This window comes from Ursus arctos, unplaced genomic scaffold (assembly GCF_023065955.2).
Source record: "Ursus arctos isolate Adak ecotype North America unplaced genomic scaffold, UrsArc2.0 scaffold_3, whole genome shotgun sequence".
In the NCBI taxonomy this organism is placed as follows: Eukaryota; Metazoa; Chordata; class Mammalia; order Carnivora; family Ursidae; genus Ursus; species Ursus arctos.
Window position 1 is genome coordinate 35,281,641 of NW_026622985.1, and position 20,620 is coordinate 35,302,260.

The following is a 20,620-nucleotide window of genomic DNA, read 5'->3' on the forward strand; positions in this document are numbered from 1 at the left end:
CTCAAAAAATTAAAAATAGAATGACCATATGATCCAGTAATTCCACTACTGGGTATTTACCCAAAGAATATGAAAGCACTGATTTGAAAAGATATATGTACCCCTACAGTTATTGAAGCACTGTTTATAATAGCTAAATTAAGGAAGCAGCCCAAAGGTCCATCAATAGATCAATGGATAAAGAAGATGTCATATGTGTGTGTACACACACACACACACAGGAATATTACTCAGCCATAAAAAAGAATGAAATTTTGGCATTTGCATCAACATGGATGGATCTAGAGAGTATAATGCTGAGTGAAATAAGGCAGAGAAAAACAAATACATATGTAGAATTTAAGAATTAAAACAAATGAACAAAGGGGGGAAAAAGACAAACCAAATAAGACTCTTAACTATAGAGAACAAATTGGTGGATACCAGAGGAGAGGTGATTGGGGGGGACAGGTGAAATAGGTGAAGGGAATTAAGAGACATTTCATTAATGAGCACTGAGTAATGTATAAAATTGTTGAATCACTGTATGTACACCTGAAACTAAATAACACTGTTAACTACACTGGAATTAAAAAAAAAAAAATGTACGATGGAGACTTGACTCATTCTAAGGTATCTGGGAAGCCTTAGACAAGTCACTTCACTTCCCTAAGCCTGAGGTTTTTTACTTTTAAAATCGGGAATAATAAAACATACCCCCCCCCAAGATTTAGATAATGATTATTGGAGGTTTGAGACCATTTGTGTCAAATTCCTAGCATAGTACTTAGCATACAATATAATAGGGAGTTAATGATGGCTCATTAACTAACTGAAAGATTATCCATGCAAATAGAGAATTCCAAAGGTCAAGATCGAATTTTAACCTCTAAAGAGTTCATCAATAATACTGTTAACTTAATTTGCTGGTTATTTTTAAAAGATGAAATATAAATTCTATAAATTCTAAATATGGTATCAAATATAATTAAGTCTTTGTAACTCTTTTCCTGCATGCAGTGTAGGAACCAAAGAGACTGTATCTCAATTCAACTTAATGGGTGAATCAATCAATTACCAACACCCAGAATCTTTCTTGCAACTAAAGTAAAAGTCTCCTTATTTCTTCCAGCTACTTGAAATGAATTGAAAAATATGAGTCTGGAAACCAAGCCAACCAAAGTTCTAATAAGCCAGAGTGGACTTTTGGAATGCATCAGCATTCTGGTGCTCTTCAATTTAAGGATACATTTGGAACTAGCTGAAGAAATGTAATCAGCATCTTCTCAAAGAAAGAGGTGGACTTAATTGAGAGCTGAAATTTGTGTGCCCTAATATATTCCTCTGGAATTATAGGGCTTAGAAGAGTCAATAACAATATATCACAAAACAAATATATCCATATAAACTGTACACGAGAATAGTCAGAGTCCTGCAGAAGTAAAGAAGTGATTATTTATTTCATATTTCTTTTTTTTTAAAGATTTTATTTATTTATTTATTTGACAGAGATAGAGAAAGCCAGCGAGAGAGGGAACACAAGCAGGGGGAGTGGGAGAGGAAGAAGCAGGCCCATAGCATAGGAGCCTGATGTGGGGCTCGATCCCATAACGCCGGGATCACGCCCTGAGCCGAAGGCAGACGCTTAACCGCTGTGCCACCCAGGCGCCCCTTATTTCATATTTCTAAACTTGAAAAATGGGACATTGAATCCCAGATTAATTCCCCAGATTAAGCTGGGATTCATAAACTATGAGATAAATTGACTGTGTCTACACATTTTAAAGAGAACTCCTGAAAAAAAAAAATGATCATTCACTATCAAGTAAAAAAAAAAAAATCTGCAAGCACTTAATTGCTCCTTGCTTCAATGCTAAAAAGCAAATGAGGAGGGATATAATGTGGGAAGCCTAAAGAAGGAGAATAGCATTTCAATGGAAGTCTTTAGAATGGGGTTTTGTGTTATGATTAAACATCTGCTTCGGATGGTCTCTTTCTAACACATAATTCTCCACCAAATGAATCCTAACATCATCCTTAAACTATACCCCCAGCTCTCCCCCAACTCCTTTTATACTCTCGGTATAACTTCAGTTCTACCCTAGATGTGTTGGTTACCTCACTCTTCCACCTTCTCATAGCTGGATTCCATTCCATTCTAACCACCTCACCAAGATCACAAGTGACCTCCAGATTGCTAATTTATGTAGTCTTTCCAGCCTTTACTTGACCTCTCAGAAACACATGAAACTTCAACAACCAAAGAACTACACTCTCATCCCCCACACAACCTGTTTCATTGCCTTCTGTGATGGAAACACTATGGTTTTCCCCCATCCCGTGTGGCTATTCCTTCTCAGTCACCTGGATGCATTTTCCCCTTCTTCTGTCCATTGCTTATATGCTGGACCTCTTCAGGGTTTTTTCCTGGGTTTTTCCTATTGTCCACTTCCACACACACATACAACTTGGGGGATTTCATCCACTTCCACGATATCAGTAATCTAATGTCTTTGACTCCTTTGTCCATAAACCTAGACTAAGTATAAGTTTTGGACTTCAGGCCTATGTAGCTCATTGTCTACGGAACCTATCCACTTGGGTGGTCCACAGTCACCCAACATTGAACTTAACCAGATTTGGCCTCTTCATCTTCCCCTCACCTCAAGTCTTTCCCTCAAATGTTTCCCAGCTCAATGGACTGTGCCTCCAGGCGGCCAGTTGCTAAGGCCAGAAACCTGGTGACACTCCTCCAGTCCTCCCTCTCCCTCGATCCCCACAACCAAACATCAGACTACTTCCAGCTCCAACGGCACTACCTTGGTCCCGACCATCATTGTTTTTGGGCAGAATTACTGCTGCAGCCTCCTCACTGGCTCCTTTGCAGCTGAAACCATCTTTTTAGACACACTCTCTCATTACATAATTTCTCTGCTTAAAATTATCCAAACAGTCCCCATAGCACAGTTTAGAAAACACAAACACCAGAATACAGTTTAAACATGCTTTTGTTTTTTGATCTGGTTCCTGCCAAATCCACCAATCTCATCTCTAGCTCCTTTCCCTATTCTCTGCCCCCGCCCCCACCCCATCATCCCACCATGCTGAAATGCTTCCATTCCTCAGAACTGCCACATTTTCTAATGCCTCTGTACCTGGATCTCCCCCCCCCCCTCCGTCTCTTCTAAATCTTATTCATATTTAAAGCTTGAGCTTGCTGCCTTCTCCAGGAAGCCTTCCTTGACTCTACCCACCTAAGTCTAGATGAGGTATCCATCTTAAATCCTCCCATAAACACAAAAGCATTTTGTGTCTTCCCTGTCTTCCCCCATGACAGTCCTCTCCATACTCTTTTCTATCCTCCAACAGACTATCAGCCAGCCTCCTTAGGGCAATGACCATGTCATTCTGTTTCCCAGTTATAAACCCCCCAACTAGTACAGTGCCTGGCACAACACTAAATATTACTTGAATGACTATACATTTAAATGATCAGTGGGAACTGAATAAACCAGCTGATAGGATGTAAGTCAGGGATCTCCATGTCTTCCAAATACCACAGAGAGAAGGCAGCCCTCAAACCTTGTCAGCTACTGCCTTAATTATCAGCTAATCCCTTCTTGGCAATGGTCTGACAACTAACTCAACTCGAACTCGAACTAGAATGAGAGAGGGTAGTATTGGGGCTTCCCATAGAGTAGATCCTCAACAAATGTTTGAAAAGAGACATCAGTCCGATGCTTACTTTGATCCAAGAAAAGAAAGGAATAAAAGTGTAAGGCAACAAGGCTTTATCAAGCTGTTCACATCCCTTTTGCAGGCAGACTCTCATGTCATACTTTAAGGTGTGGCCCCGTTTGAAATCTCTGGGGTGTAGGGAGTTGAAGAGACCATCTGTTTTGCAACAGAGAATACTTGAGGAATAGGAACCCAGGTGTTAACTGTTAAGCAGCAGAAGACTGATCTCTGCCTCCCTTCTTCCACCCCTCCACTCCTCAGCCCTCAGCATCTCCCCCATCTACTCCCTCACTCCTTTCTCCTCCTGCTCAATCCCCAGCCACCTCACCAGGCAGCCATCACCAGGACAGTCCTTTAGGCTTTGGTTCAGCTCTCTTCCCAGCCCCACCCCCTTAGACACAAAAAGCTTCTCTCTGAGGCACAAAATATTTAACAGAGATCTAACTGTAAACACGATCTTCCCCAAATGAGTGATGAGTAAGAAAGAGTCAAAATAATGTATAAAAGTGGCTGGGACTGCAATCAGTCTTCCGCTTAAAAAAGAAAAATTCCTCTTTGGTTTTCACCATCTTCGTTGTTCTGTCTAGTTCCAGGGCCTCCCACCAAACGCTGACGACTGCCTGCTTCAAACCCTGCCACATCAGCAGGGAAGGAGCCTGGCAGCGTTTGTATTTGCATCAGTTTCCAAGAATGTGTTTCAAGTTATCAGTTTACTCTGCAGAGATGTTTTTCCTTTAAGTTTATAAATGTGTGCTTGAACTGATATTTCTCTAGTTTTCAAAAACTAGCTGAGCATTTTTTATGCTAAAAAAGAAATTATAGTTGCACTTCCACAAAATGTTCTCCAATTTAAACTATCAGATTTGACTGTGGATTCCTTCTTGTGAAAACCCTCCTAGAACTGACCAGATACCCTTTCAAATTCCTTCCCCTCCATGTTACTGCAAAAAGTCTCTCCAAGTTATCTCCCAAGTCAGTGCCTTTAAATAGAATCAAAGAAGGGTTTATTATAGTTCTGTTTGTTCCCTTTTGTTTCCATTAACCTGTTTGTTTTTAAGTTTAGAGGAAGCAACCAGTTTAAGAATATTCAATCCCTATGGTTTATAGCAGATGCTGATGGAGTTAACTTAGGCAGAAATTTCTTCCTTAAAGCACAGCCAAAAAAACAAAACCCAACCACCCAACCAAGGAAGGAAGAGATAGGGAGATAGGAGAAAGAAAGAAAGAAAGAAAGAAAGAAAGAAAGAAAGAAAGAAAGAGAAAGAAAGAAAGAAAGAAAGAAAGAAAGAAAGAAAGAGAAGAAAGAGAAAGAAAGAAAAAAGAAAGGAAGGAAGGAAGGAAGAAAGAAAAAAGAAAGAAAAAGAAAGAAAGGGAGTGGGGGTGGGGAGCAAGGAACTGCAGCCCGCTCACTTCTGTTTGGCACAGAGGGAATTGACCTAAAGATGCCCCTTTTGCGTTGACTTCTGGGAGCCCATGGCATTCTGAGTAGCACATGACTGCCTCGTTGGGGGTGCAGAGCAGGCAGAAGCGCAGCCCCAGCCTTATGGGCCTGGAATGACATCTCAAGAGAGTTGGGGAAAGGGCCATCCACTGAAGTTGACTGCCCCCAGTATTTCACAATTCTCAGGAGCTCTCAATGAGGCCTTTCACCCTCAATTCTGAGCACAGGGTCAAGGTCCCAGCTCCTCCTCTCCCTGGTGAGGAGCAGAGAATGGGATAGGGCTGAAAGGGGAGAAGGAAGTTGAGTGTTCCGGGGAGAGTTAATATCCACATTGATGAGGGCGCTGCTTGGGGTGTGACCAGAGAAGACGGCCCCATCTCAGAGTCGAATTGGATGTGCCTCTAGATGGGCTGGGCATTTTCCCCAACTTGTAGAGGGGAGCCCTGAGGAAGCCAAGAACGTGCTTGGGCGTTACCTGTAAGAGTGGGGTCAGTGAATGCACACGGAGGTCCAGGCATTGGGGGACTCTTTGGAGAGTTAGATCTGAGTCCAGGCTCAACGTGGAGCTGGTAAATCCGGACGAGGACAAGGCATCTGTGAAGAGGAGGTGGAGAGTGGAAACCTGAAGGGGAAAGGACGGAGAAAGGAGAGGCTCCGTAAGAGAGGCGTCCGGGTCGTCAATTGCACTCATTTTGCAGGGCCAGATAATCTCCAAAGCCCAAGCAGAGAGTCGGCCTCAGTAGAGGTCGAAGGACTTCCCGGATGGCTGGGTCCAGTCTAGTGTGCGAAAGCATATCCTCCCCAGTGCTCAGTGCCACGCTACCCCTCGCTTGTTTCCCCCTCCTCCCCAACGGTAGGCGTCCTCGGACTCCAACCCAACCCTGCACAGACAGAACCCTCCCTTTCACCCTCTCCCGGAGCCAGAAGAGAGAGAAAGAGCGTTACTGCTGAAAAAGTGGGAGCACACACGCCCCAAAGCTGGAGAAAGCTGGGCGCAGGCGGGGTGAGGGGACGGGGAGAGGGGGCGGGGGGAGGGCGGCCTCTGGCTGCGCCACGCTGTCGAATCCCCGCTCCCTCCTCCCTTGCTTCCGCTGCGCCCGCCGGGCGCCCTCCACCCTGCGGGTGGCCCGCAGGGCACAAGGTGAGGCAGGGCTGGACAGCTCCTGCTTTGATCTCCGGGCTACGGTCCCTTCTACAGCTGCCCGGCTGCCCAGAGATCTGCAAAGTGTGCCCACGTCGGTGTCTGCAGAGCGCTCCGACGTGTCCAAAAGTGTTTCCAAACTTGGAAAGGGCGGGGAATGGCGGGGGGATGGGGAGGGCGGAGGTATGCAGACAGCGAGTCAGAGTTTCCCCTTGAAAGCCTCAAAAGTGTCCACGTCCTCAAAAAGAATGGAACCAATTTAAGAAGCCAGCCCCGTGGCCACGTCCCTCCCCCCTTCGCTCCCTCCTCTGCGCCCCCGCAGTCTCCTCCCAGCTGTGGCTGCCCGGGCCCCCAGCCCCAGCCTTCCGATTGGTGGAGGCGCTTTTGGAGGCACCCTCGGGCCAGGGAAACTTTGGCCGTATAAATAGGGCAGATCCGGGCTTTATTATTTTAGCACCAAGGCGGCAGGAGGTTTCAGCTAAGTTGGAGGTACTGGCCACGACTGCATGCCTGCGCCCGCCAGGTGATACCTCCGCCGGTGACCCAGGGGCTCTGCGACACAAGGAGTCTGCATGTCTAAGTGGTAGACATGCTCAGCTTTGTGGATACGCGGACTTTGTTGCTGCTTGCAGTAACTTCGTGCCTAGCAACATGCCAATGTAAGTGCCTTCGGCTTGTTTGGGGCAGACGGGGGAGAAAGATTAGACGGGTGGTCACCCTGGTCTGAAAAAAGGAAACCTAAAGTCAATTCTAGGTCCAGCTTGGAGGGAAGGCTCCCTGTCATGTGGAGAAACGCAGGCATGGATGAGAAACGTGGAAATTATTTTAGAAATGAAAACAGAAGAGGCTCAATCCTCGCCAAAAGTTAGGGAACTTTTCTCTCAACTCGAAGTGAGTCTTAATTTGATCTGGATCCTCTGATCAGTAAGGCTCAAAGAGAGCAGAAAGTCTTTTTCCTAAGGGTGAGATATTGACAACTAACAGTCCCCATGGTTGCACTGGTGCCTACCTTGTAAAACTTGAGGCCTGCGTTAGAAAGCCCTTGAATTTACTAATATAGAACTCACTCCCTAAGGGCTTTGCTCTTCTGGGCGGTTTAAGGCTTGCCTGGATGATGTTGATAACTATGAGGCGCCCTCTGGAGGGAGGACGGTGAAAGCACAGGGGACCAGGCCTCACGCGAATGGAATCCCCATGAGAGACCGTACAGGTTTACACAGAGAGGTGACCTGCAGTTCTGATTGAAGCCATTCCCCGTAGCTAGTCAGTGTATCCTGGGAAGGAAAATGATGTTACTCGGAACGGATACAGTCTGAAGTGTAGAATTAGCTTCTCCATTTATTATCTGGTCATGGAAATGGTAACATTATTTAATTAAAATCTGTTCCGTCTTTCGTTGAGCCTGAAAGTTACCTCTTTATCATGTTCTCAATGACAATCAGACATTCTAAACACAGTAAGTTGGAAAATATCAACACGGATACGAAACTTAAGAGACCCGGGATTTTCCAATGACTTGTCCACTAATTTACCATGTGACCTCGGGCAAGTCCAACTGAGCCTTTTCTAAAATGCGGAATGCAGATTAGATGGACTCCGGGGCCACTTTCAGCCATATGTTTCATGACCAGACTTTTGCGTCAAGATAGACTGAAGAAAATCAGTCCGTTTTTGAAAATGGCTGCCTAATTACCAGACAAAGATACTGACTTAATAGGGTCTGAGGAGTGTCTGGCCACACCCAACACTCCAAAAAGTTTGCTCCACCCACATGCCACGGTGTCTACCATTGCATCATTGACGATGTATTTTTGTGTGTGTGTGTTTTCTCCCTTTGTCCACTTTTAGTTTACACACTGTGGATACTAAGGAGTAATTGTATAGAACAAATTCACATTACCAATTTGGTTTTTATGAGATCTGAGGATGGGGGAAAGCTGGCTCCTAAAGGAAAGATGAAAACAGACCTAGGGAAGTCTGAAGGTAGAAGAGGCGACTAACCTTCTGACCAACAGCCAACTGCAGTCTGGAATAAAAGTTACCAAACACACATTTCTTCAAAATGGCTCAGTCTGAGTAATTAAAAGGCAAATTTCCAAAATCATAAGGAGTTCCGTTAATCAAGCCTGGGCATAATTATTCTTCCTACTGATGGACACAATGAAGTAAACATATCATTTTCCTAATTTAAAAGTAATTCTCATAAATTACCCTTAAATATCAGTGCTGGATGTGGTCCACCCTCCCGAATTGTGACTATTGCAACAGATGTTCTCACTCCAAATGACACACTTCTTGGCCACCTAATTAAAGCAATTTTTAGGGGTGATTCATCTTGTTGCCAGCTTGGCCACCCTTATATCCTGTGTTAACCTATAATTTTTATACCGTAGGAGAGGAATTATGGCAAAGGGGGGGGGGCTATTACTTGAGTGTGTTTTTCCCATTACTTCTCAAGATCTTTAATCCACAGTTTTTCCATTTATGCTGAGCAATTCCTTCTCAGGGACAAAAGTGATACATATTGGTAAAATGACCTTACCTAATTTAAGTGAACCAATTTAAAGCAAAATATCAGATGTCCAAATGGCTCCATTTTCATAGTGACTAATTTGCAAATTAGACCTTTTGAAAAAGGACATTAAGAACGGTATAAACTCAGTGAAGCACTAGGTAACTTTTATAAAAAAACAAAATATGTAGGTAACATAGTTCCCTAAATTTTCCCTTTTACAGATTTTTAAGTATCACAAACTGTCTAAACAATAAATTATTTCCTCATCAGCGTTCTGGTCTTACGTTCAGCGATCCACCTATGCAGTTTACCAACTTAATTACTACACATTAGAAATATCCTTCAGACACATTAATATTTCACAGCATTTATGAAATAGTAAATAATTAACAATTTAATTCAAAATATATTTACATATTAATATTGCAAACAAATCACCCTGCTGATCCCTGCCATACTTTTGACCTGCATAATTTCCAAGTCATTAGAATATTCTTAATAAAAAATACACTTGATCCTTTAATTAGGTGAGTTAATTTTATAACTAATATATCTGTTTGTTAATCACTACTGTTGATCAATGAAATGATACTAATGATTATTTCCCTCTTTTCTCTTTCCTCTACAGCTTTACAAGAGGTGAGTAAAATTATTTTTAGAATTTGTTTTTTTTAATACCGGGATGGCTTTGGCCACACTAATGCCTTCTCTGGGGAAGGAAGAGGAGGCTACACTGGTGTTGAACAACCTGGATTTCCAAGTAAATCATGAAGAGTTATGGTAGTCAAACTTTGCTGGCTGCCTGGAAGGTACCCACCCCAATTTCCAAAATGGGCGGTGCTATTGAATGAGACCACCCTGACAAGAACGCTCATAAGAAACAGAATAAATAATCCAGTGGAAGTTTGGGTTTTAAGCATCCGCTACTACAAAGCAGGAGACTTCGCAGAACTAGAGAATCTTGTTACTCCCTTGGAATCATTTGCAACAGTATTAGGAACAAATTCTTAGTTCATGAATTGACTTTGAGGCGTAATTTACAGATAAGTATGCATTTTGGTTCTGAACATGTTTTATTTAATTTATTGATAAAATTTGAAATCATACGTTGAAATATTGGAATAATGGTATGCACAATGTATATACTCTGTAGATATAGTTGTATACTACACAGAAATGAGAGCCATTTAAAAAAATATACAATTTTTCTCATAATTATTTCTTATTCTTTTCTAGGCAACTGCAAGGAAGGTAAGAGTCCAGTACTTTTCCATAATATCTGAAATGATAAGAAATAACTTCTAATTTAACTAAATTTATAGTAAACTACAGAAGGAAAATACTTTGTCAAGATTTTGCTCACATGGATATGCATTAGTTAAACCATAAAATAAAGTAGCTTTGATGTTTAAGATAACCAAGCTTTATTATCTTCCAGAATTATCTCTAATTACACTTATATCATACAAACTGGTGATTTACACACTAAAGGAAAAAAACTTGTTTTGATTCTGGAGATGGAATGAGTATTATATTAATTATAGGCAGTAAATGAAAGTTTATTTTATAGGGCTTTGACTGTATAAATATACTGTTAATGATGTAACAAAACGGTAATTTTATCCACAGAAATCATATTTCTAAAAATAGTAGTTATAATATTGGCCTAATGACTGGAGACTGCAGCCTCTAGTCTCCCAGTTGAAAAACATTACATGTAATTATAATAAAAACAATATACTTGCTTTCTATTGTATCATGCCATTTTTACAGCTATTTTCTAATAATATTGTGTTTAGATCAGTCTTACCGACTAATTATTGTCAAGAATGCTTGCTTGTTCAGTGGAAATTGCTTAGACATTTATTACTGTGCTGTTTGTATCTTCCCCGTAGGGCCCAGCTGGAGATAGAGGACCACGTGGAGAAAGGGTGTGTAATTTTTGAACTGTTAAAAAGCTTTGGGCCATATTTGAATAACTACAGGTTAGAAACTACAGGAAACTTGACAGTCTGTAAGAGTATTATGTATTCAGATATTTGCACCACCTTTTAGGCAGGTAATGTCCTACAGAAGAGGTGAATGAGCATTATCATATATAATCACTATTTTTTTTAGATCAAGATTATCTTTTTAGAAAGCAAAGCTATTATAAGCAGCCATATTCTTTGCATGGTCTGTCTTTGTTTTCAGCTGACCTGTCCAACTTATGCATATTGGAAATGTATCTACCTACCACCACAGTCCTCTCTTTGCACAGGTTTTGTTTGCTTTTCAAGTAAGATCTCTTACGTAGCCTGGGAATAGTAGTGAAACAGCAGTCAACAACATGTTTCTGTCTAAATTTGTAAATGTGCAATTTATCCATGGTATTCTTTGATCTCCCTGCTAGGCTTATTTGGCATGTATAACTACATTATATGACACTTTTGCCAATATATCAATACCTATATCTCGTATCTGTTGGGAAGTGCATTCTAAAATGTATTCCACTCAAACAGTCTATTAGAGGTAGCATTATGTCAATAAATTACTGTAACAACATAGTATTAATGGTAGGAAATCTGCAGGATTTTCTACCTTGTGACTAAGTGACTTTATTAATTATCATATCAATTAATCTACCATTCATACATAATATACCAAAACAGTTGAATAAGTTTATCAGTCTGAAACTGACAATAAATATACAGAGTATATCACTGTGCACTATTTTCCATATGAAGTTTATAGAATTATAAATGGTAGCTATAATTTCCATCTTTATTTGAATCCTGGAACTCCATTATGAATTAATATTCAAAGGCTGAGCTATCCCTCTTCCAGAGGAACTAGTCTGTCTTGTGTCTTCTTTGTGTATCAGTCACTAAACCTCCTTCTAAAAAAGACCCATGTCATAAGTGAAGTTCAATTAGTGACAAATATGGCATATTAAATTTTCTTACCACTTGCACATTGACAGGTCTGGAACAACTGACCTTACCACGTGTATTCTTAGGTCTCCTTTTTATATGTATAGGTTTCTATGGGGGTCTGTCTACCTGTGACCTATTTCACTTTTTACAAAACAGGGTCCACCAGGCCCACCAGGCAGAGATGGTGACGATGGCATCCCAGGCCCTCCTGGTCCACCTGGTCCTCCTGGCCCCCCTGGTCTTGGCGGGGTAAGGTGTCTTAAGTACTGCTAACTTTCAGCGAACTTCAGTGTCTTATACCTCTTTTGAAAGAAGGCTCATTATGGAACTTATTTTTAGCAGTTAAGGGAGAGTCTGCTATTTGGATATTCATACATTTTATTTCATTTCTTTAGCTTCTTCATTCAAGAGTTTGCTTTGCCCGGTCTCTTTGTGAGCCCTTGTCAATTACAGGACTGGTCTTTGTGTTCACTGAAGGTAGCTGCAGCCCTCATGACTATTATTTAATTTGGGGATTTAATATCTTTCATCAGTAGGGCACAAATAAGAGGTGTTGCATTATTAAAGAGTTTGATTAGATTGAATTATAAGTGAAATCCCTGATCTTCAGCAATTTCACAAACATCCTACTCTTTTTATTCTCCTTGGCTTGGAGTCTGCTGAACCAACATTCAAAGTAGTTTTAGGTTTAATTTGCTTGAAACTAATTTGAGAAAAGTACATTTCCCTTTTTCATTAATATCTTCTTTTAGCTTTATGTCTTTAACAATGGTATGAGTGCCAAATGGCCTCACTGCAGGAAGGAAAACATATTTGCTTAATTGGTTAGCACTATGAATCAGAAGCTTGATTCTAATACCCAACTGTATGCCAGTAAAATAAGACCTTTCTCCCCCAAAAGATCTTATTATGATTGCTTATCTACTGAGTGCATTAAAAAGCACCTTCTTTAATAGATCTACTACTATAAGAGAGATCTTTAACAGTAAAGTTATTACTGTGAACTATTTTTTAAAAGTTTAATCTTCCAAGGGGCATTTTAATTTAATTTTCCTCTAAACTTGAAAACTCTTTATATCCTTTTTGAAACTCCAGCAAGAAAAAGGTCTCTTAGTCCCTTGTGTGTAGTTCTGGAGGAGCGGGCAACAGGTTCAAATGCGAAGGTGACCTCTTGGTCTCTGCTTAATTTGTCAGGAGTCTCCAGTGACTTAAAGTTTAGAAAGCTCCCCTTTCTCAGTGTTGAAGAGGGGAGAGGTGATTAGCAGGTTAGGAAAGGGTTTGAAAAAATAAGGTAGGGAAGCTTCCCACTTCAAACAAGGTGGGGACTCGATTTTACACTTGTGTTTTCTCCTGACTTTTTAGGAATTTAGCTCAATATGGAATTATAAACTGATAAGTAGATAAAAATATTGTTCCCTTTTAAACAACAACATAAAAATATTTACAAGTAGTATGAGAAAGTGAACTACAGAGCTGGTAATTTTAATATATATAATGTGTTTTTTTCCCCTCTAGAACTTTGCAGCTCAGTACGATCCTGGAAAAGGAGTTGGCCTTGGCCCTGGACCAATGGTATGCTTCTCTCTTTCTAATCTTAGTCAAAAAATTACTGAATAGAGAATTTGTTTTTATGTTAAAAATTTCACATTGCCATTTTCTTAACTACCTAGGTTAACACTCAATACTTAGATCAGATAAAAGCAGCAACTCCTTTTGTATTCAAATCTATAATAATCTAAGCCTAGATCTGGGGGTTGAATTTTCTCTACAAACATGTTTCCAATGTGTAAATAATCTCTGGACATAGTAACTATAACTTAGATATGCAAATTTAATTCAAAAGAATGATCACTCTGATTAAGTTTTTTATATCCTTTAACATTGCTCAGAATTTTAAGCAACCTTTAGAGACACAGAGCTCTAAAGTTCGATAAACGTGCTAGAAAGGAACAGCAAGTTCTAGTCCAGCCCATTTCTTAAAAAGGTTCTCTCTCTTTCTTTCTTTCTTTCTTTCTTTCTTTCTTTCTTTCTTTCTTTCTTTCTCTTTCCTTCCTTTCTTCCTTCCTTCCTTCTTTCCTTCCTTCTCTCTCTCTCTCTCTCTGTCTTTCTTTGAGTCAGGGCAGGGAAAAGCAGAAGGAGAGGGACAAGCAGATTCTTAACTGAGTAAGAGCCCAATGTGGGGCTCAATCCCAGGACCTTGAGATCATGACCTGAGCCAAAACCAAGAGTTGGAGGCTTAACCGACTGAGCCACCCAGGTGCCCCAGCCCATTTGTCCTAGAGAGTTGAAGCTCTTCCAGGGCCATGGAGGTGGTTAATGGCAAAACTAGGACTAGCCTCCAGGCAGGATGTCTGATAATCAACAACATCATGTCTCACATATCTAGCACTTGAATTAAACATCAGTTTATTCAACCAATATTTATCAGGTGCCTCCAGTGAGCCCCAAACTGTACTGTGCACTAGGGATGTAGCAGTGAATATGACAGAATCTCACCCTCCCTCAAGGAGTTAACAGGACTGGAAATGTTTCTTTTAATACCTTTTGATTAATACCTTTTTAGTCTATTAATTATAAATCCATATAGAAAAGAAAATGAGTATAATTTAGCATTCATATCACTCAGTGCAAATAGTTAGCAACATATCCTATAATTTGAGTAACATCCAGAAAAGTTCCCTATATGATTATGATGATGATGGTCTATCTTTAACAAGCAAGCCTTCCGACAAGCATTAATGAGATGTGTTAGAAAAAAAAAATATGAGCGTGCACAATATATACTAGTATGTATAAAATAAAGGGACACATTGCTGGAACTAAAAATATTAAGTTGATTAAACACTACAGTTTAACGTTAACATGGTCTCTAGAGTACAGATTTTACCTGGACAATGTATTCAGTGCTCTATCTTCAAAAGAAGATGTTCGGCTGGACCTAATGGTCCGCCATAAGCTAATACACCATAAGGGCAAGATAATATTTTCTGTAAATTAAAACTCTCACTTGAGAAGTAATGTGCTTTTAATTGATGATTTCCAATTTCCTGATTTTTCCTGGTAATTTAAAACATCCATATCTGAAATGAAGAAGTAGAGATTTTCTTTGGCTTTGTTTATATTGGATATTAGAAATTAGCCATTTCAGCTAATGCTGAACATTAGTCAGCTTTAAGGCAGTACATATGTCTCAAGAAGAAGCTAAAGGGGGGGGGGAAACAGTAAAACACTGATAAAATAGCCTACATAAGCCTAGAAAATTAATATGGATTTCAGATTCCCTTGACTTTGGAACATTCTCTGGGGGGCATAAAACAGAGTGTTTTACTTTTAAATATCAGTGAAATATAATTTAAGCTTGCACCATCCACACACAGTCACAGACATGTGTAATCAACAGATATGTGGCTCACAAATAAGAAAGATAGGCAGCAATAAAGTATTAAAATAATTTTCCATGTTGGAAAATCAATAACTATAAAACCCCACAGGGTTCTTCTCTGAATTAATGAGTAATCATCGTCCGTCTCACAGGCTCCACAAAATAAACTGCCTGTTATGTAAATGAAATTGTTGCAAATATGCGGAAAAATGAATAAATATAATTAAAAATTCATGGTGTCAAAGAAAATTATTTTAAATGTATACCTAAAAAATTATTTTGATTGAAAAGTGACAGTTTCTTTTAATGTGGAAGCAATTTCTAAAACCAAATAATTCTTATAATTAAGATGAGGTGGTTTTTAATAAAATCCGTATTATTTCACTCTAGGCATTAATACCGTGGGGCAGACTTGCCTGCAGAGTCCCCACGGTTGGTGTGTCATGAACCAATTACCCTGGACTTGCCTATGCAATATTTTCAGCATGAAGGAGCTGGCCCCTACAGGAGCGATTGCACAGGCATTGATTACTGCAAAGGGGGGTGGAGAATGTGGATTGAACTCGCACTCTACTGGTGTGGGACAGGAGGAAGAACAAAAGGAGGAACAGTCTGCCGTGGTTGTGGGCCACATTTCCAATAATAATATTAGAACCTTCCAGGAGGATGTTTCAATAATGCTTTATTTTTCCTTCACCCCTCACTACATCTGCTTTTGTCTGACATTTTATCAGTCCCCAACAGCCCTAAAAGGAGATCTAAGCTTATATAACAAACCTCCCTCTAATCATTAAGAAGGACTTGCGATCCTTTTCAATTTATGCCCCTTGTGGCAATAAAAATATCACTTTCTTAGCTAAATATGACATGGGGAGATGACCTATCTGTGATCGAGGGAATCCAAATGGAAATGCTTCGTCTGCTGCATGGAAGGCGGTTGTCTATTCCATACTGTGAAAAGACGGATCCACTTCATTGCATTAGAACAATCTCGATCTGCCTAGTTGTCTGCAACTTTAAGAAACCTGTGGCCTCTGAGCCAATTGGGTTCTCTGATTTGGGTTAGGAGAAAAGGCGGAAGTAAAAACAGAGAAATAGTGGAGGAAACGTTGGTCTGAAAGCCTCCTTGGCAGAAACAAAATCTATGAAATAAAACCAGGATAATTCTGTTTGTCTGTCCATCACAAAAATGTCTGTGGCACTACTATGCCAGTCCTCTCTAACTCAAACCAACACCGTAATAACTTCTCAGTGCTAAGACTTGTCCTCTTCCCAGGGTTTGATGGGACCTCGAGGGCCACCTGGTGCGTCTGGAGCTCCTGTAAGTACCGGCAGCTTATAATCTCTCTTACGGAAAAAGCCAGAATTAAAGGAGGGTGTGGAGTATGACGTACTGTTTTCTTTTAGGGCCCTCAAGGTTTCCAAGGACCTGCTGGTGAGCCTGGTGAACCTGGTCAAACTGTGAGTACATTTTCGCCCGTTCTGGTAGATTTTGTCTTCAAGATGTTTATTAATGTAATCTTAACAAAATGATTGGTCTCCTGTTTTCTCAGGGTCCTGCGGGTGCTCGTGGTCCACCTGGGCCTCCTGGCAAGGCTGGGGAGGATGTGAGTATTTACTCATAAGCGTTTCCAAAATGCCATTTAAACACTCCTGCCTCGACAAGAATTTCTGGATTCAAATGAAGTATTCTGCCAAAAGCTGAATATGCCCGACATAACTCTCCCCATATGGAAGATGTTATTTTAATGAAACCTTAATTTGTTTGTATTTAAGGAAATTAGTTGTTAATTAAATATATATTTGGATCCACATTTTTCTAGAATGCCTTTTTCCCCCATTTTAAAAACCAAAATGTTCCGACTTTCATCTGATGGCTTAGCAAGAAAAGGCTGACCCTACGATGCTTTCATGTTTTAGGGTCACCCTGGAAAACCTGGACGACCTGGTGAGAGAGGAGTTGTTGGACCACAGGTAAGCTTTATCCTGGTGTCTCCAGTCACCAGTGGTGTCTCCCGTGCGAGACGGTTGGTAAAACTGGGATCAGTCTAAATGGCCACCTAGATGTTTGAACACGTGCCACTCACTGGAGGTTTCTGACGAATCAAGGAGCCTTGTTAAGAATGCATACAGTTTTTGTTAATGCCAGGAATGTTGTTTTAACGGCAGAAAGCGTGCTGTAAACTACATCATGTTTTGTACAAATACCCTAGTCTTACTCAAATGAGAGCAAGTGAATTTGCTGCTCTGTGCTTAAAAATATCCCAGTCTTTGATTCCAAACTTGAACTTCAATGAGAAGAAACACTTTGGAGGGAAGAAATCATTGTTTTCTAATTTAAAACAAAAACATTATTTTTCTTCTGTGTTTCTTTTTAAGGGTGCTCGTGGTTTCCCTGGGACTCCTGGACTTCCTGGCTTCAAAGGCATTCGGGTGAGCACATTCTCTACCCAGAGGAGAGTAAATGCTTTTAGGAAAAGCCTCAACTATATTTAAACTTCTGGCTGACACATACTTCCAAATTCCTGGAATTCGCCAGAGTAAAGACGGTTAGAGAAGAGTTTAGATGGCTGAAAAGTTCAGTGGGGTGTACTTCTCTCAGTGCGTTCCTGGCTTCTTCCAAGAAACGAGGATCCCTACGGGGAAAATTGTATAAAAGGCGTATGACTTTAAGAGGTACTTAAAACCATCTGAAAATCGTAAACTTATTAAAGAGGGAAAAGCTGTGAGAGAGCATCTAGTTCTATTTCCCTCCCTTGCAAGTGCAGGGAGGTTTAGTGACTTACCTGGGGCAATGGAGCCAGTTTGCCAGGCACCGACCCTCCATTGCTCTGAAGCGGTCATCACCCAGGAGGTCAGAATTGGACCAAGCACTATACTGGAACGGCATTTTAATAATAAGGGTTTGCATTTCAGGGACACAATGGTTTGGATGGATTGAAGGGACAGCCCGGTGCTCCAGGTGTGAAGGTAAATACTAAATCAGAAGCATTGTTTTTAAAACAATTGACTGTAATTTCCCATGACCATCAGAAAGGATATTTTTAGTGAACACTACTCCTGTTCCAAAGACTATCTTATTTCCTCTTCAATACTTTGGAGCCCTCAATGGTGAGGATATGGGATTCTGTGACAAAAGGCCAATTATTAATACTATTTATTTAATTCAATAGCTGTTAAACAGTTGAGATAAAGATAATGTTAATAGTTTCTTCCTTCAGTTCCTATCCTCCTACAATTTCAGCCGATCTCTGCAGCCAAAATAAAAGTAAATAAGCATATAATCAGATATTAGAATGCTATGTTATTTTAAACTGTAAATTCTCCTTTGCTATGCACTAATTAGATAGGTACATTCATGTCACAATACACTTTTCAACCTCTTTCCTGTGATTTATCTGTGCACACTCAAAAAATTTTTAATTAGGTAATTAAAGTCTCAGAAGTGTGTTATCTCTTGGCTAGGCTCTTCTCTGACAGCGTTTTCAACTATAAAATGTTCTCTCTCCTATTAAGGAGATAATGTGATATTAAAGTGAATACCAACGTAATTACAAATTAATGAGTAACGAATACTAGCGGGACCAGAAATGAACATGAATATGGAGAATCTGTTCTGACTTTCCAGCTACCACACCAATGGCTAAGGTCAAACTCATTCTCCCTAGAGCCTAATGTAGTAGCTCAGACTACTAGTCCCAGCAGCAGAAAATGTTAGAGCCGAAAGGAGCTTTGGAGACCCCTCACTTTGCAGATGAGGGAAACTGAGGCTCAGAAAGAATGAGTGACTTGTCCAGAGTCACACATCTAGTAGTTAGGAGGGCAGAGGCTAGCATTTCTGGCTCTCAAAGAACAGGCTTTGGGCTTATTCCCAAGGAATACACTTTACATAGAAGCCTAGAAATGAAGGGTTCATAAAGGGTCTCTCAAATTTGTTTCTTCCAGATCTTAATCTGATTACTTAGAAGCAAAGTTCCTTTATGTGTGCCACTTTATTAAATTACTGCTCCCCCTCCCCCGCCACCACCATGGTTTTTATTCAAGATAAGAATTTAGGTTGGAAATAAATATGACAGCTCTAAAAAATATTACAAAGCTTTAAATTTCCATGCATATTTTACAAAAATGAAAATACTGTGTTAAAATACCTTTAAAGAGGGAAAATATAGTTCTATTGAAAGCAGTTTATCCTCTGCCATCTCTTTTTATGATATCATTCCTGATACATAAGCCGAGTCAAAATGATATCCAAAATCTAAAGGGAAATATTAGAGCTGGGGTACATAACACTCAAATGACCACATCTCCCTAGTACTGTGATATTTGCTATTATCTATATTAAAAACTCATATCTTATAATTTAAAAAATGTATGTTATTGGCATAATTGAGAAAGTCTATCTGTGTAAGAAATGTTACAAAATACATAAATGGTTCAAATTAAAATAATAGGGTAAAAATGACCCAATCAGAAAAAAAAATAATTGATACCTATTATGAACACAAACTTAATCCTTCTTTTCCACATAGGGTGAACCTGGTGCCCCTGGTGAAAATGGAACTCCAGGTCAAACAGTAAGTATCGATGACTTGATTGTAAATCTAAATGTGTACCCTCTTTGCGAGCTGGAACTTCTTTCATGTTTTTGCTAATTACCATTTCCCTTGGCATCGTACTCTTTGATATTTTTCTAATAACCTTCTGCATACTTAATTGAAATCCATTACCTTTTAGTTGGAATTAGAACAAGACCTATTTATTTCTAGTGGATTCTTGCACATGTTGGAAATTGGACAAAGCAAATGATGCCTGTGACATTTTTAAGATTAGCATTCTGGATTTCATTGAAAATATTTCTGCTTCTAGGGAGCCCGTGGGCTTCCTGGTGAGAGAGGACGCGTTGGTGCCCCTGGTCCAGCTGTGAGTGCTTCTGTTTTTGTCCCTTATCCTTTTAAAAATTCTTCTAATGACTGCCACTTAACTTTCCTCTTGACTTTGTCTCCTTATTTTCTTCATAGGGTGCCCGTGGAAGTGATGGAAGTGTGGGTCCCGTGGGTCCTGCTGTAAGTTTTAATGCTGAAGAATTCGGAAGGGCTTGAGAGGGTAGGGTGGGAACTATCTTCTTTATTAATTTATAAAGAGAACACCATTTTAGACACCTTACCAAGTGTTCTATGTGGTCTCTTGAAGGTTCTATTTGTAAGTACTACTATCCCTAGGGTTTTTCATTGCTACCTAAGGTAAAATCTACCTCACCTTGGATCCCCTTTGGCATTAATGGCAACAGACAAGCTGTCAGTTTTCTCTTTGCCAATATTAAGTAAGATCAAGCCACTCTAAGGCACTTCAATCTTCTGGTCTTGTCGTGTTGTTAATTTGCTGGGAGGAAGTTTCTTACCACATTCTACTTTGATTTCAGGGTCCCATTGGGTCTGCCGGCCCTCCAGGCTTCCCAGGTGCTCCTGGCCCCAAGGTAAAAATACTGCCAACCACTGATCAACTTCTTATT

The 20,620-nt window shown here is 40.2% G+C and overlaps 2 protein-coding genes across 2 annotated transcripts in view; one reads left to right on the top strand and one right to left on the bottom strand.

Annotated features, from left to right (window-relative positions):
- Window positions 1–3,192: 3,192 nt before the first annotated feature.
- Window positions 3,193–8,089, bottom strand: LOC130542121 (uncharacterized). The gene is made up of 3 exons (XM_057304515.1): window positions 7,993–8,089; window positions 6,104–6,510; window positions 3,193–5,780 (listed from the first exon to the last, which is right to left on the bottom strand). Exons 1-3 carry the CDS (start codon window positions 8,087–8,089, stop codon window positions 5,478–5,480), a joined length of 807 nt encoding a protein of 268 aa, XP_057160498.1. The 3' UTR covers window positions 3,193–5,477.
- Window positions 8,090–9,496: 1,407 nt separating this feature from the next.
- The window catches only part of COL1A2 (collagen type I alpha 2 chain), a 32,272-nt gene continuing 21,148 nt past the window's right edge, over window positions 9,497–20,620 (top strand). Inside the window, exons 1-15 of the mRNA XM_057304516.1 lie at window positions 9,497–9,574; window positions 10,051–10,065; window positions 10,710–10,745; window positions 11,886–11,978; window positions 13,245–13,301; window positions 16,388–16,432; window positions 16,519–16,572; window positions 16,665–16,718; window positions 17,032–17,085; window positions 17,491–17,544; window positions 18,028–18,081; window positions 19,641–19,685; window positions 19,978–20,031; window positions 20,130–20,174; window positions 20,531–20,584. Coding sequence (XP_057160499.1) covers window positions 9,497–9,574; window positions 10,051–10,065; window positions 10,710–10,745; window positions 11,886–11,978; window positions 13,245–13,301; window positions 16,388–16,432; window positions 16,519–16,572; window positions 16,665–16,718; window positions 17,032–17,085; window positions 17,491–17,544; window positions 18,028–18,081; window positions 19,641–19,685; window positions 19,978–20,031; window positions 20,130–20,174; window positions 20,531–20,584 — 792 coding nt within the window. The remainder of the gene's footprint in view (window positions 9,575–10,050; window positions 10,066–10,709; window positions 10,746–11,885; window positions 11,979–13,244; window positions 13,302–16,387; window positions 16,433–16,518; window positions 16,573–16,664; window positions 16,719–17,031; window positions 17,086–17,490; window positions 17,545–18,027; window positions 18,082–19,640; window positions 19,686–19,977; window positions 20,032–20,129; window positions 20,175–20,530; window positions 20,585–20,620) is intronic.